Source organism: Lycium barbarum, chromosome 3 (genome assembly GCF_019175385.1).
Source record: "Lycium barbarum isolate Lr01 chromosome 3, ASM1917538v2, whole genome shotgun sequence".
NCBI classification, from domain to species: domain Eukaryota; kingdom Viridiplantae; phylum Streptophyta; class Magnoliopsida; order Solanales; family Solanaceae; genus Lycium; species Lycium barbarum.
The window spans coordinates 101582149-101595606 of NC_083339.1; the positions used below are offsets into that span (position 1 = coordinate 101582149).

Below are 13458 nucleotides of genomic sequence, written 5' to 3' on the forward strand. Positions count from 1 at the left end.
CATTATCATATACCATACCTGGCCCATTATGGGACTCAGTGAATAAGATCATATTATCATATCATCATATCATCATATCATCAGATATCGTACCCGGCCCATTATGGGACTCGGTGAATAAAGTCATACTATCATATCATCATATACATATACCGTACCCGGCCCTCTAGTAAGGGACTCGGTGAATAAAGTTGGGTACACGTATACCGTACCCGGCCCATCATGGGACTCGGTGCCATAATCATATCATCATATACATATACCGTACCCGGCCCTCTAGTAAGGGACTCGGTGAATAATGCAGCGACACTGTGCATGATAACATACCCGGCCCGGGACTCGGTGAATGATACAATAACAGTATGCACGAGTAGAATATCACGAGCAACCATATACCACTACATCATCATCCGAGACTCAATAGAATCAGTGGACTAACCAACACTCAAATATCAAGACAATAGCCATGGTAAGTATGGATGTCAATAAGAACTATATCAAATAGAGCCTCGGGAATTATACGTCATGTGCCAAGATAATGCAAAACAAGTATTGGAAGTCAAGGACATTAATCATTATATAGTCTTTAAGAATAAGAACTTTTACACATCAACTACTATCCAACATATAGAGGACTCGAGGGAAACTCAATCACTTAAGAGTTCTAACATCGAGAAGTGAATAAGAATCATGAGTCACACTCAAGACTCGTGAATAGAATTACCCCAAAGTTCATATCATTCATCACTTAAATCCAAGACATGCCTAAAGAAAGAAGGGACAACTTTACATACCTGTTTAACGACCATTCGCAAATCCGTTCGCTTTGTCGCCCCCTTTAGCCTATTTAACGTCAAAGTCACGTTATCGTTAGTAACTATACTTTCTAGTTCATTAATCCGTAGCCCATCGCTTATAGAACTTATTCTTTAACTTATACTTTCTAGTTAAGGGTTTTTCATTATTTAAGGACTTAACGAAAATCGGGCAGCATTTCCCCTATATATTTGCCTAACCTGAATTTCCACTTATTCTCCTGTTAACACAGAAATACCAACAACAAGGATATACATATAAAATTTTTACAATTCAGCCCATAACAATTCTAACAACCCAACAACTTCTTCTAAATCCATTTCAACCCACGATTTCACATAATAACAATTTCATGTATTTTCTTACTTCCGATTTCGTCCAATTCAATTTTAACAATTTCATTACAACATTATGAGCACAATTACACCATAAAATAGGAAGATCTTACCACAATTTCCTCGGAGAAATTTGTATGCTCAATTGTTCCGATTTTGGAATTTCTTCTTCTCCAACTTAAAATCAAATGTTGCTATCACTTCCTTGGATTTGTATTGCACTTGAAATTGATCCAAAATATTCAAAAATCAATTTTTTTCCTCACCAGCATAGCTGGCCGTGAGCAGCCATGGTTGATCTCCCTTTTTTTCTTGATTTTTTTTTTGGAAAATGGACGAAAAAGATGAACTATGTTCATCTTATCCCATATTTATAGGATTATCCCTAGGAGGACACGTGTCCCCCCCTTGGTGAGTCACAAATCCACCTTTTTGGATTTTTGTTTTAGTTTTCCCTTTTTTTTTAATTTCGGGTGGGGCCTACTTAGTAATTAGGCTTAATTAATTTAATTAATCACCACCTCTTACTTAGTAATTTATCACAATTAATTAATCCCTAATTTCCAATAATATTTTTACACTAAATAAAATTTATAAACAATTTATGTTTTAATTAAAAATTGAAAATTAAAGGTTTCTATTTCGTGTCCGAAAATAACTCCGCCTTTAACTTGAGTCGATTTGCTTGCGTATAATTCGACGTATAAATATACGGGGTATAACACATTGTTTACCAGCTGACCTGACATTTTCTCATAGCTTCTTAACACCTTCATCATCTTTCTTAAAGAAACAGGGTCAGCTGAGCAAAATAAGATTGTGTCATCTGCATATGACAGATGATTTATCTGAGGACTCCACTTTGGCATACCATAGCCCTTGAATGCTTGATCATCATGCAAGTCATTCAAATTCTGGCCAAAACCTCAGCAGCTATTATGAACAGTGTTGGGGATAGTGGATCACCTTGCTTCAAACCCCTTGATGACTTAAAAAAGCCATAAGATTGCCCATTAATCAATACTTGGTACCAGTTGTTTGATACCAATCTCCAAAACATATCTATGATAATTTCAGAGAAACCAAACTGTCCAACCACTTTAGTTAAGTATATCTATGAAACTCTATCATAAGTTTTTCCCATGTCAAGCTTTACCACCACATTGTGTAGTTTGTTTCTCTTATTAATATCCTTGATGATCTCTTGGGCCAGTAGTGCATTCGCCACAATGCTCCTACCTTTAACAAAACTAGTCTGAGTGGTTGATATAATAGCAGGCAACAGTGGAACAATTCTTTCATGTAGAACTCTAAAGATGATTTTATTAGCAAAACTGCTTAGACTGATAGGTCTCAGATCAGCAAAGGTGTTTATATTCTCCTTTTTTGGAATCAAAACAAGATTTGTGTGAGTGATACATCTTGGCAGTTCTTGACTACAAAAGAAGGCCCTTACCATATTAGTTACATCTCTACCTATGATACCCCAACATGTTTGAAAGAAATGGCCTGAAAAACCATCTGGACCACCAGTATCCCCATTTAATCCAAACACTGCATTGTTGACTTCTTCATCACTAGGTAAAGTAGTCAAGTCCTCATCCTGTGCATTAGTGATCACCTTAGGAATCTTCTTAAGCATCTCATAATCACCTGATGTTGCCTCTTGTCTGAACCGGTGTTGATAGAAAGAACAACTTCCTGACCAATCTCAGCATTTGTGTTTAACCAGTCCCCTTGACTATTTTGTATAGTATGAACTGCCAACTTCCTTCTTCTTCCTTTAACATAATTATGAAAAAACTTAGTATTTCTATCTTCATCCTTGAACCACCTCATGCCAGTCTTTTGTTTCCAGTATTCCTCCTCCAAGCATAAATATCTATTAAAATCAGCCTGAGCTTTGTGCAAAGCTTCTCTATTCAGACTTGAGGGATTCAATTCAAACTGCAACTCACTGACTTTGATTAAATCCTTCATTGTGGATATCTGTTGGAAAATATTGCCATATGTTTCCCTACTCCATACTGCCAAGGCCTGCTTCACCTTTTTCATTTTAGCCTGCAACTCATTGAAAGGATTGGCTGCAAAATCCAACCACCAGTTGTTTTCCACCACTTCCATGAACTTTGGATGAGGATTCCAAAAATTTAGGAATTTAAAAGGCTTAACTACCACTTCAGTCTGAGAATCACACACTACATGGAGAGGGGCATGATCAGAACCATGTCTAATCGGATGAACAACTTCAGCTGATGGGAATAAGTCCACGAAATCCTGATTTCCCAGAACTATATCAAGTCTCTTGAATATGCAATCCTCCAATATTCTGCCTTCCACCAAGTGTATCTGCTCCCAGAGAATTTCAGCTCCAAAAAACCACAATTATTAACAAAATGAGCAAATTCAGCAGTTTCAGTGTGATGAACTGGAAGGCCTCCCAACTTTTCCTCATGTTTGAGAATAACAATAAAGTCACCTCCAACTATCCAGGGCACATGAACATTAAGAGCCACCTGTCCAATTAAGTCCCATAATTCCTGCCTCTCTGCACCACTGCATTTGGCATACACAGCAGTGACATATGCTTCATACTGCATATTTATATGAGATAGCTTAATAGTAACATGCTGTACTGAGTCAACTATAACTTGTGCTTGCCATTCTTCAGTCCAGAATAACCAGATTTTCTGTGACACATTAACCATTGCATTTTTATACCTAATATTCTCCTGTATTCTTCAATCACCTCAGACTCTTGAAAAGGTTCCATAATTGCTATAACTGCATAGTGATGCCTCCTATGTAAATCAGTCAACCTTTGAAAAGAATTCTGAGAGTTTACTGATCTAATATTCCAAAATAATAATTTGTCTATCGTTGAGAACTGAAAGGCTTGTTTTTATTACTCCTTGTAGTAACTTGAAATGGCACAACATTTTGCTTTGTCCACTTACCACTTTTTAAGCTACTAGTCTGCCTAGGAGATAAATCTCTATCTCTTGAAATCTGCTATATATTAGGATCTAATGACTCATTCTCTATTGTGGCTCTTTGCTCATCATTGTTTGCCTTATCAGATTCTACCTTTTTAGTATGCAGCACTTGCAGTGAAAAATTTCCTGGATCTAAAGTATTAGGATCCTCTCCTTTACTCTCCACTTTAAGCTGATCAAAAGATGCTTCCTCCACTACCAAAGGATTATCAGGAATCATATTTGTGGACACAGAAATAGATTGTTTTGTGTAGCTTTCCACATCCTCTTCATTGCAAGTCTTTCCACCCAAAGGATCCAGCCATTTCAATAAGTCTGAACCATCCACTTGTTTTTCTGAACCAACATCTTGAGTATCAGTGGTCTTTACTTCACCATCAAGTAATGTCTCTTGACCTATCACTTGATTAGCAGGAAAAACCTTTCCCAAACTTTGCTCACCTCCTTCTTGACTTTTTTGAATTTCCTTCCCAAAATATGCCTCTACCCATGGCTTTGCTGCCTCTTTCCCTTTTGATGTTGTTGTCTTAACCGTCTCAGTTTTAAAATCATCATGTTCCTCACCATCATCAGCAGCCAAAGCACCAAACATATTGTTAGTAGCAACACATGTTTTATTCCCATCATTGTTAGCCTTCACCCTATTATCTCTATTATCTGTTATTGCTTTCCATCCCTGAATTGGTTTGTTATACCCCTCTTTATATCTTTTTCTTCTTGGCAATTGTTCCTTCTGATTTCTGTCTTCTTTTGTATTCTTCTTCTCCTCCACCTTCTTTGAGACATCTCCAGCATGTTGTCCCAGTTTGTGATCATTTTGCTCCATAGAACCATCAATATTATCAGTCTCTTGCTTCTTGTTAGTACTTCCTTTCTTGTTACTATCATCCTTCACCTCTTCTCCCTCATCTACTGAATACAATTCAGGACGAAGCTTGAAACACTCAACTCCATTATGTCCCTGTAACTTGCATGTTTTGCAATATATTGGAGGGTGATCATAATTAATCTCAATCCACTTATCAATAATCTCACCTGTGATCTTCTTTCTCATTCCAATATTTACCCTTTGAGGTAAATCTTTCAATAAGTCCACTTCTACTTTAACTGTTGCACAACTAGTCCTGTTTTGATTCTTTGTTGCCCTATCCCCTTGCAATGGCTTCCCAACTGCTGAAGCTAAAGTAAAAACAGCTTCTTTGACAAAGAAGTTTGGAGCAAATAAGGGAAAGATATCCATGCAATAGCAATGCTTGTTTCAGCATCAGGATCAAACCAACGATCCCACTTGAGGGTTCTGATCGGATACCACCAATTTCGATGATTAATATAAAATACAGGCTTCGCTAATAGATTCACATAGTCTTCAACTAGGGTTAGATGAAGTAACACATACCTATTGCGTAGCAGACCTATAGGACACTCTCCCTTCAATTCACACTGCTTTGGTATAAGTTTACGAAGCTGTTTAATATCAGGCCAACCATATGAAAACTTTCCAACAATGGCATATTGGAGATTTTCTTGTTTTATCATCTGTTCTATTTCTTCATCATCCCACAAAAATCTTGGTTCTCCATGCAAGTACGTGATTTTCTTTTGTGGCAATGGTGGAAAGTTTTGAACTGGTTGTATAGGTTTCAAGGTTGTTGCATAGGTTTGTGATTGTACAGGCTGTATGGGTTGTTGTATAGTATTGGGTGTTGTTGCTGATGACTGGACAACCTCCGGTAGAGGCTGCCCAGTGGCCGTGGAGGCCATGGTGGCGAGAAAAAAGAATGGAAAATATTAGGGTTTTGCTGAACGTTGGTTTGGCTGTTGACCCTTGTGGCCGGATATGCCTCCTTTTTTTTTTCGAGAAACACCTATAAATGTACTGGCAGTCGTTCGATCATGCAGGTGATCATGCTGCACGAGGCAGACTCCACTAGACACAGACAAATCTTAGGACACTTCTAAACCTAGGCTTTAATAGCAAGCTTGTTATGCCTCAAAACTCACCCTGGCATAATAGGCATTCGATGCTACGGAACCACATCAGAAACACCTTATAAAGTAAAGTAAACACTTGTCTAAATTCAGTGACTGGTTCATTATGCATAACTCGAATAAGATAATGAATATAACCAGAAGTCTGAATTATAAAGCATGGAAAAATTCCACCAACAAGTCAAACAAAAACTTCAACAACTACCCATAATACTGACGTCTGACTAAAGAGCTTCTAAAACAAATAAATGAATAGTCTAACTTTGGGATGCTGCCCAAAACAGAAAACAATAAAACTAAATATAGATGGGATCCCACAAACAAGCATGTGGGCTCACCAATAATTCTTGAAAGTAGAAACTTCCCTACTCTACACGATTGTCACGAACCTGCTCTTCTTTGTTACCTAACATACCATCAAAAACAAAAATAGTACGCCTGAGTACTAGTACTCAGTGAGTGTCTAAGGGCAATAGTTATTATAATAAAATATACAGTTCATATTCATAATTGAAAACAATATTAAGAACATTCCAAAATCAGTAATACAATTCAGTGTACATCAATAAAGAAGAAATATGTCAATTTTGATTCATTATGCCGTTTCTCATATCAAGTCTTTCCTTTGTGAAACCAAGATCATCAACATGCCAACTCATGCGCGAACAACCAATAGATGCACAAGGCTATCAACTCACGGAGGTTAATCATCCTCTGGACTGACACAGCAAAACTGAGCGAGCCACTTTAGGATCTCATTACTCATAGATGCACCGGGGCTAGTTGTTAGGATCCATAATGGCTAATCGTCCTCTAGACTAGCAAATCTTTCCCATACATGCCTCAAGAACAAATCTAAGTCATGGCATATTAGCCGAATCATCAATCATGTCTTATTAGCCGAAAGCATTACTCAAGGCATCTTCTCAACAATGAAGGCATCATAAATTGATTTAAAACTATGTTCAAATCATTTATCAAATTCAAGTACAAGAAAACACGTTCATAGGGTGAAAACACATTTAAAGACCCAATAATTCAAAAACAAGATCAATCATCCTTTATAGGGACAAGACACGTTAAAATATAGGTAATAGATTATTTGATGCGGGCTTGACCCAACACATGCATGGCACCATTTTCAAAAAATTATCTTCAATATGTTCAAAAGAGTCATGCTTAAATGCCTGCTAAAAATGGTACCAAACGAATTTCCCCACATTCAACAATCATTATACAATTGATTTTGATGATAAAGATTAGAACTTTCAACTAATCTCTTGAATTCCTTCCCGTTTTGAAAACTAGGGTTTTTTATTCAAATTCATGTTCTGAATATCATATGATTCACCCATGGATTATAATGCATTTCAAATGATATACAAACCAAAAATTAACCCTATAACGATATTTGAATCAACGAAACTCACCTCACGATGAATTCCTAATGATTTTTCTCTTCAATCGTTCTTGAATCAAATGCTCATAATTTATGGAATGGATGATGATTCTACGTCAACCTTTGTTAAATAGATGTAATAATATGAGGTTTGAATAGGAACTCACCTTGGATCCTTTGGGGAAGCCATAGAGTGTTTTCTCTCAAAAAAATCAGTTTAGAACGAAATGGATAAGGTTTTACAAAGTAAGAGATATACAAAATTACGGGGAAATCGCAACAGGCCAGGCCTGTCTGACTTTTCCTCACTATGGAAAACATGCCCAGCACCCCGGGCCTATGCCCAGCACCAGGTTTTTTTTTTTTTTTTGGTAAAGTCGACAGCGTTCGGTAAATCATGCATAACTTCTCGTACCGATGTCCAATTGACTCGTTCATTATATCATTGGAAAGGTATTTCAGAGAGCTACAAGTTTCTTGTTTTGTATTTTTCTAGATTATCAAAGGATTTATAAGTTACACTCTCTCAAAGTGAAGCCTAACGTAAACCTTATTGATACTCCCAATTTCTATGCACTTCACCGTTTATCTTAATCTTAAGACAATGTTTTCACCCAAACTTACTTTAATAGAACTTTATATAGCTAAGACGTCACATATCACCCTCTGAATAAATTCAAATATAACCTCCATTTACAGAGTGTTACAATTATATGTGCTCGTATCATGCCGTGTGATAACTTCACTTCCATGACGAGGGACACTGTTTGCTTTCTATATATGTTGTTGATAGATCAGCCCATAAACATGGGATATATGGGTACAAGTAGTCATTTTTACTTATGTAGCACCCTCACTTGCTATTTGATGAGTCAAGAGGTAGATGAGAAGACCTAGACTTCAGACCATTTCATATGTGTCTGCTTATGGATGCTAGGGTGAAAGGTCTGGAAGCTGTTCAGGGATAGACATTGTTCGCATCCCACCACTATGCTCGAGATAACAGTATGCAGGCCTATCTATATGGGATAATGCGCCTTCAACTTAGTCTTGATAGAAGAGAGGTCACTGCCTATGTGTTAGATATTCTTGATGTGCGACATCGCTCAATGGTCGTGCCCTGTACTTTTGTAAGGTTGGGCCTATATTTGAGGAGCTGCTAGATGAGGATAAGCCTACACCTGAGCCATCTATGCCCAAGGAGGATAGTGATGATGAGGCTGATGAGGCTGAGGTGGACTCGAAGCGTGATAATAAGGATCGCGCTACCGATTGTGCCCCTATGAGGAGTGATGATGAGGATGTTGATGATGCGGAGTACGATGCCGCAGAGGATGATGGTGAGTAGACAAGGAGTTCTTTCTCCCTCTATTTTTGCTTTATTTTGTTGCACTAGGGACAATGGATGTTTTTAAGTGTGGGCTGGGGAAGGAAACTTCTTATTTCGTGTTTGCATTCTTACTACCTTTTATATTTATCATTAGACTTTGTTTTCATTTGTTTCTTGCTTTTTACGATTTATGCGTTGTGGTACCTTAAAAATATCCATGGCTATAATAGTTAGTAATTAATATAATAGTAGTTTACTAATATTGTGTCATGCTAGTAGTTAGCGCACCCCTTGGTTTTTGTGTTGGGTTCTTTTTTTGGGTGAGTCCTTAAACCATAGTTTTTTTTGTCATAGAAACACAGTTCCCAAAGACGGATGGATGATGAATGCTTTGAGGGAACATTAGTCATTAGGTAGGAGGTAAGAGTTGAGGGCCTTTAACGCCATCTGAATGCCAGGTGCTCGGGATTAGGTACACTACAAACAACATGAGCGATTCTCAAAATTTTGAAAATAAGATGTACATAAAAGGTTAAGGACTTCTTTGGAGACACCTAGGCTCTTTCATTTGAGTCCCTGTATAAATTTATTGGGTTAATATTGCTTGCATTGAGTTCGTGTTGTGTTGCTACATAAAGGGTCAATATGGATTCATCTTGAACTGTTAGTGTGCCATGTGTGGTGAGTAATTTTTCCATATACTCCATGTCTCATATAAATGTCTAGAATTTTCCAGTCTGTGTACAAAGTGAAACTAAGTATGTTGATATTAGGAGAGGAAATAGGCATTTCGTTAATGGCCATGATTTTTACCATCTATTTACCTACATGTATGTAATGTCCCTAGTTATCCCCTTCGAGCCTTTAACCTATTTTCTTTGGTAGCCAAATTGTAAGCCTATCCCTTTTGTTTGGTATAAGCTGAAAAATTGATTCGGACTCTTAAAGAACTTTAGAAATTAAGCATTTATAAGTAAGTGAAGGGTTGACATAAGGTGGAAGTTGAAGGGGAAACTAGAAAAAAAAGGTTTGGATGTACTCATTTAAAATAGTTAAGTGTATGTTGCTAGTAGTGAGACTTACAGAAAGGAAAAAAAATGTTGATCAACTTGGAAAAGAAGAACAGTATGAAAATTGCTCCTTGCTAGTGATGTACCAAAAAAAATAAAGAGTGTGCTTACTGATAAAAAGGGAACAGAAGGGGGAAGTGAAAAAGAATGGTTGAAATATTGACGAAACAATGGAAAGCGTATATGTCACGACCCAACCCGATGGGCCATGACTAGTGCCATATACGAACCTGTTAGATATAATCAGACTGATACTAAGGACAATGTGGAAATTTTTAAAAGCATGTTGTAGACTCATAATGCCATATATCAGAATGAACCTGTCTCCTGAGGAGTCACAGTTAACCAAACATAACAAATTATGCAAGCCGACAAGGCTGCTACTGTACACGGGAATATCCAAAACGAACTACATCTGTATAGCTGACCAGACCATATATATACAACCCACATATGTCTACAGACCTCTAAGAGTATACCCAAGCATATGTCAAAAGGATCTGTACCAAAATGCCTCAAGCTCCGGAACAATGGAGCTCTCCAAGCAGCTGAGCCGAAGTCTTAAGCCGTAGGATCACCAATCTGAGTACCTGTACCTGCGGGCATGAAACACAGCCCCCGAGGAAAGGGGGTCAGTACGAAAAATTTATCGAGTATGCAAGGCTAAACTGAAACAGTATATCTAAGCTCGGATGATAAATGGGTAACTGACTCAATCTGTACGTGTAAGCAACACTGATAAACATGTATGTGCATATGAACTTTTGATGCAGCATACATATATATATATATATATAATGCATACCTTCACCCTGCTCGCAGCCCCTTCGGGCATAATAGCACAATGGCCCCTTCGGGCAGCCCCTTCGGGTATCATAATCATCGTATACCAGCTGATCCAGTGGTTTGCGTATGTAACACCTTAGCCCTTTTCCCTTCCCCATGAAATGATGTCGTGCATGTATGTAATATGCAAATGCATGAAATTTTTTGGAAACCACCAAAAGACTCCCTTCGGAGCAACTTTTAGTTCAAAACGAGAACTTCTTCCCCTTTCCATTTGTCTCCTTCGAGACTCAAAAATTAAATGTAAAATGCATAGGTAAGAGAAAGACCTTATGAATGTCCCCTTCGGGAATTAGACAACATTATGAAAACACACAACTTAGGGGTGCCCCCTTCGGGACTTAAGAGGTCCAGGATACGAATATCCCTACACTGTCTAGGAATAGAGTCTTTGGAGCTCGTTTATTTTTTGGGTTCTTTCCGGTAATAAGGAGTTTCATCACTACCATAATCATCACCACTATCATATCTCACTTTGAATGATCCATAACATAAGCTGAGGCCACATATCCTAAATATAATCAAGAATTATATAGCACGCTCAAACATAAGCTGAGTCCACATGTTATGTAGCACGCTCAGACATAAGCTGAGGCCACATATTGTGTAGCACGCTCAGACATAAGCTGAGGCCACATGTTATGTATCATGCTCAGACATAAGCTGAGGCCACATATTCTAAATATAATCCAGAATTATCTAGCTCGCTTAGTCACGTCATGAAATCATCTAGAACCTTAGGCTTGGAAATCTCTAGGATTGGAGTCATCATAAGAATCTTCAGAAATTATAGACTTCTGGCATTTCTAGGAGTAAAAATTATTATGGATGTCATGTATGGAATCAAAACATAGCAATCGTGCCTTTGAAAGAAAGGGTTAACCTTAACATACCTGATTGATCTCCTACGAATTAACGCTTATTCTCCCGAACTTGGAAATCTACATTCAAAAGAAATTATACTACCGTTAGACTCTTCGTCATATGCCTATCTCAAGTCCTTAAACCAAACTCCTTTAGAATCTGCCAAAATTCAGGCAGCATCTCCCCTGTTTATATGCCTAGCCCAAAATCACAATCCAACAACCAACAACAACAAAAATACCAACATCAACAATAATATTATCAATACCAATATATTCCATAAAACATCCCACACAATGTTTTCTAAACTTCTTAACTCATAAATTCATTATCCAATCGTTTAACAGCGTTTCCTCCGTAAATAAGGTTAAATCGATACTTATAAGGGAAGATTAATACCTTTCACCCACTAGACCTGTGATATCTTCAATATTCACCTCAAATCACAGCCAAGACTCACCGCAATACGGTGTTATAATCACAATTGTACGCTGTCGGAACCTGACTCCGGAGATTGTACTTCATTCGGGCTAAAATTTGATGTTGGGAAGTTGTTGGAAAATTTCCAAAGGTTTGAAGGGGTTTCTGGAGTGTTTGGATGAAGAAAGAGGGGATAGGCCCCCTTAAATAAAGTTCCAGAATCTGCCTGCACCGCCTCAAAAATTGCTCAGCGCGATCGCGCCACCTTTGGGCGCGTTCCCGCAGGCTTATTTTTTCTGTCTGCGCGTTCGTTCAGTAAAAAGGTCATAACTCTTGATCCCGATATGATATGAGGGCCCACGACCTATGGTTGGAAAACTCTTTCAATTATCTACAACCTTCAGTTTTTGTGTGTTTCCTAATTCCAAACTTATAATAGCGTTTTGGCCTCTCCAAGTCAAATCATCCGAAAACGTATCCTTAAATCATCCTTTTGGAGGGCTTATGCCCATATTCGGCCCAATGGTCCTTCTTAAGACTTGCTAAACTTCCCATGTACTAATCGTATCACTTTTCATATGTCCTTTATAAAACCCCGGCATGTGGGCCCCACCTTAGCTTACAGTTACCAGGGTTTTTCATCAAGTAACGCATGAACTGATATGCATCATATGGTCTCCAAATGTCATATATATATATATATATTCTTATACTTAGATCAGATAGTCTTCATCCCTGACCCGAGCCTAAAATTAGCTCAGCGCGTTCGCGCTGAATTGGTTCTTGGCCTCCTGCGCGTTCGCGCCACTCCCTGGCGCATTCGCACATGCTATTTTCCTGTCCTGCCATCCCAACTTGTAACGTCCATATCTCGTTACCCCAATGTCCTATTGAGGATCGGTTTGTTGTGTTGGAAACTGGACTTCATGAAATTCACTCTCGGCTTTTTCTTTGTCTCAAAACTCGCCATATACTAAAAGATATTCTTCCTCCAAGTTGGGCCAAAATTGCGTCTCATATTTTCTCCAAAGTCCGACAAACTTAATTTTCTTGATTCACTTGCCCTCCAATCCTTTCGATACTTCTCATACATGATCTTAAACCCTTATAACCATAAAATAGGCACATATCACTTCAGTGCTCACAATTAAGCAGTTAACACCTACGGAACTCAACGTCCAAACTGCGAGGTGTAACAGTATAAGTGAAAATAAAGTATTATGTCTTCAAAGTGCTAAGGGAGGCTAGTTAGTATTCACCCAAATAATTCCTAGCCGACGTTACAACCCTTTAAGTCCTATTTGATTTTATACTTGATGTGCTTATGTTAATAGAGTATAACACTAAGGTCAAGCTTAGGTACATTGTATGAGCGTGTGAAGTTCTTGTCGAG

The 13458-nt window shown here is 38.0% G+C and overlaps 1 protein-coding gene across 1 annotated transcript; it reads right to left on the reverse strand.

Annotated features, from left to right (window-relative positions):
- Nucleotides 1-2265: 2265 nt before the first annotated feature.
- LOC132631059 (uncharacterized) lies at nt 2266-3859 on the reverse strand. The gene is made up of 3 exons (XM_060346658.1): nt 3545-3859; nt 2805-3500; nt 2266-2754 (listed from the first exon to the last, which is right to left on the reverse strand). Exons 1-3 carry the CDS (start codon nt 3857-3859, stop codon nt 2266-2268), a joined length of 1500 nt encoding a protein of 499 aa, XP_060202641.1.
- Between the last annotated feature and the right edge of the window lie 9599 nt (nt 3860-13458).

Coding starts and splice junctions, on each gene's coding strand:
- LOC132631059 (XM_060346658.1), bottom strand. CDS start 3,859: ATGGTTAATGTGTCACAGAAAATCTGGTTATTCTGGACTGAAGAATGG. Junction 3,501..3,544: donor CTGCTGAATTTGCTCATTTT/GTTAATAATTGT, acceptor CTCTGGGAGCAG/ATACACTTGGTGGAAGGCAG. Junction 2,755..2,804: donor CAGACAAGAGGCAACATCAG/GTGATTATGAGA, acceptor ACTAATGCACAG/GATGAGGACTTGACTACTTT.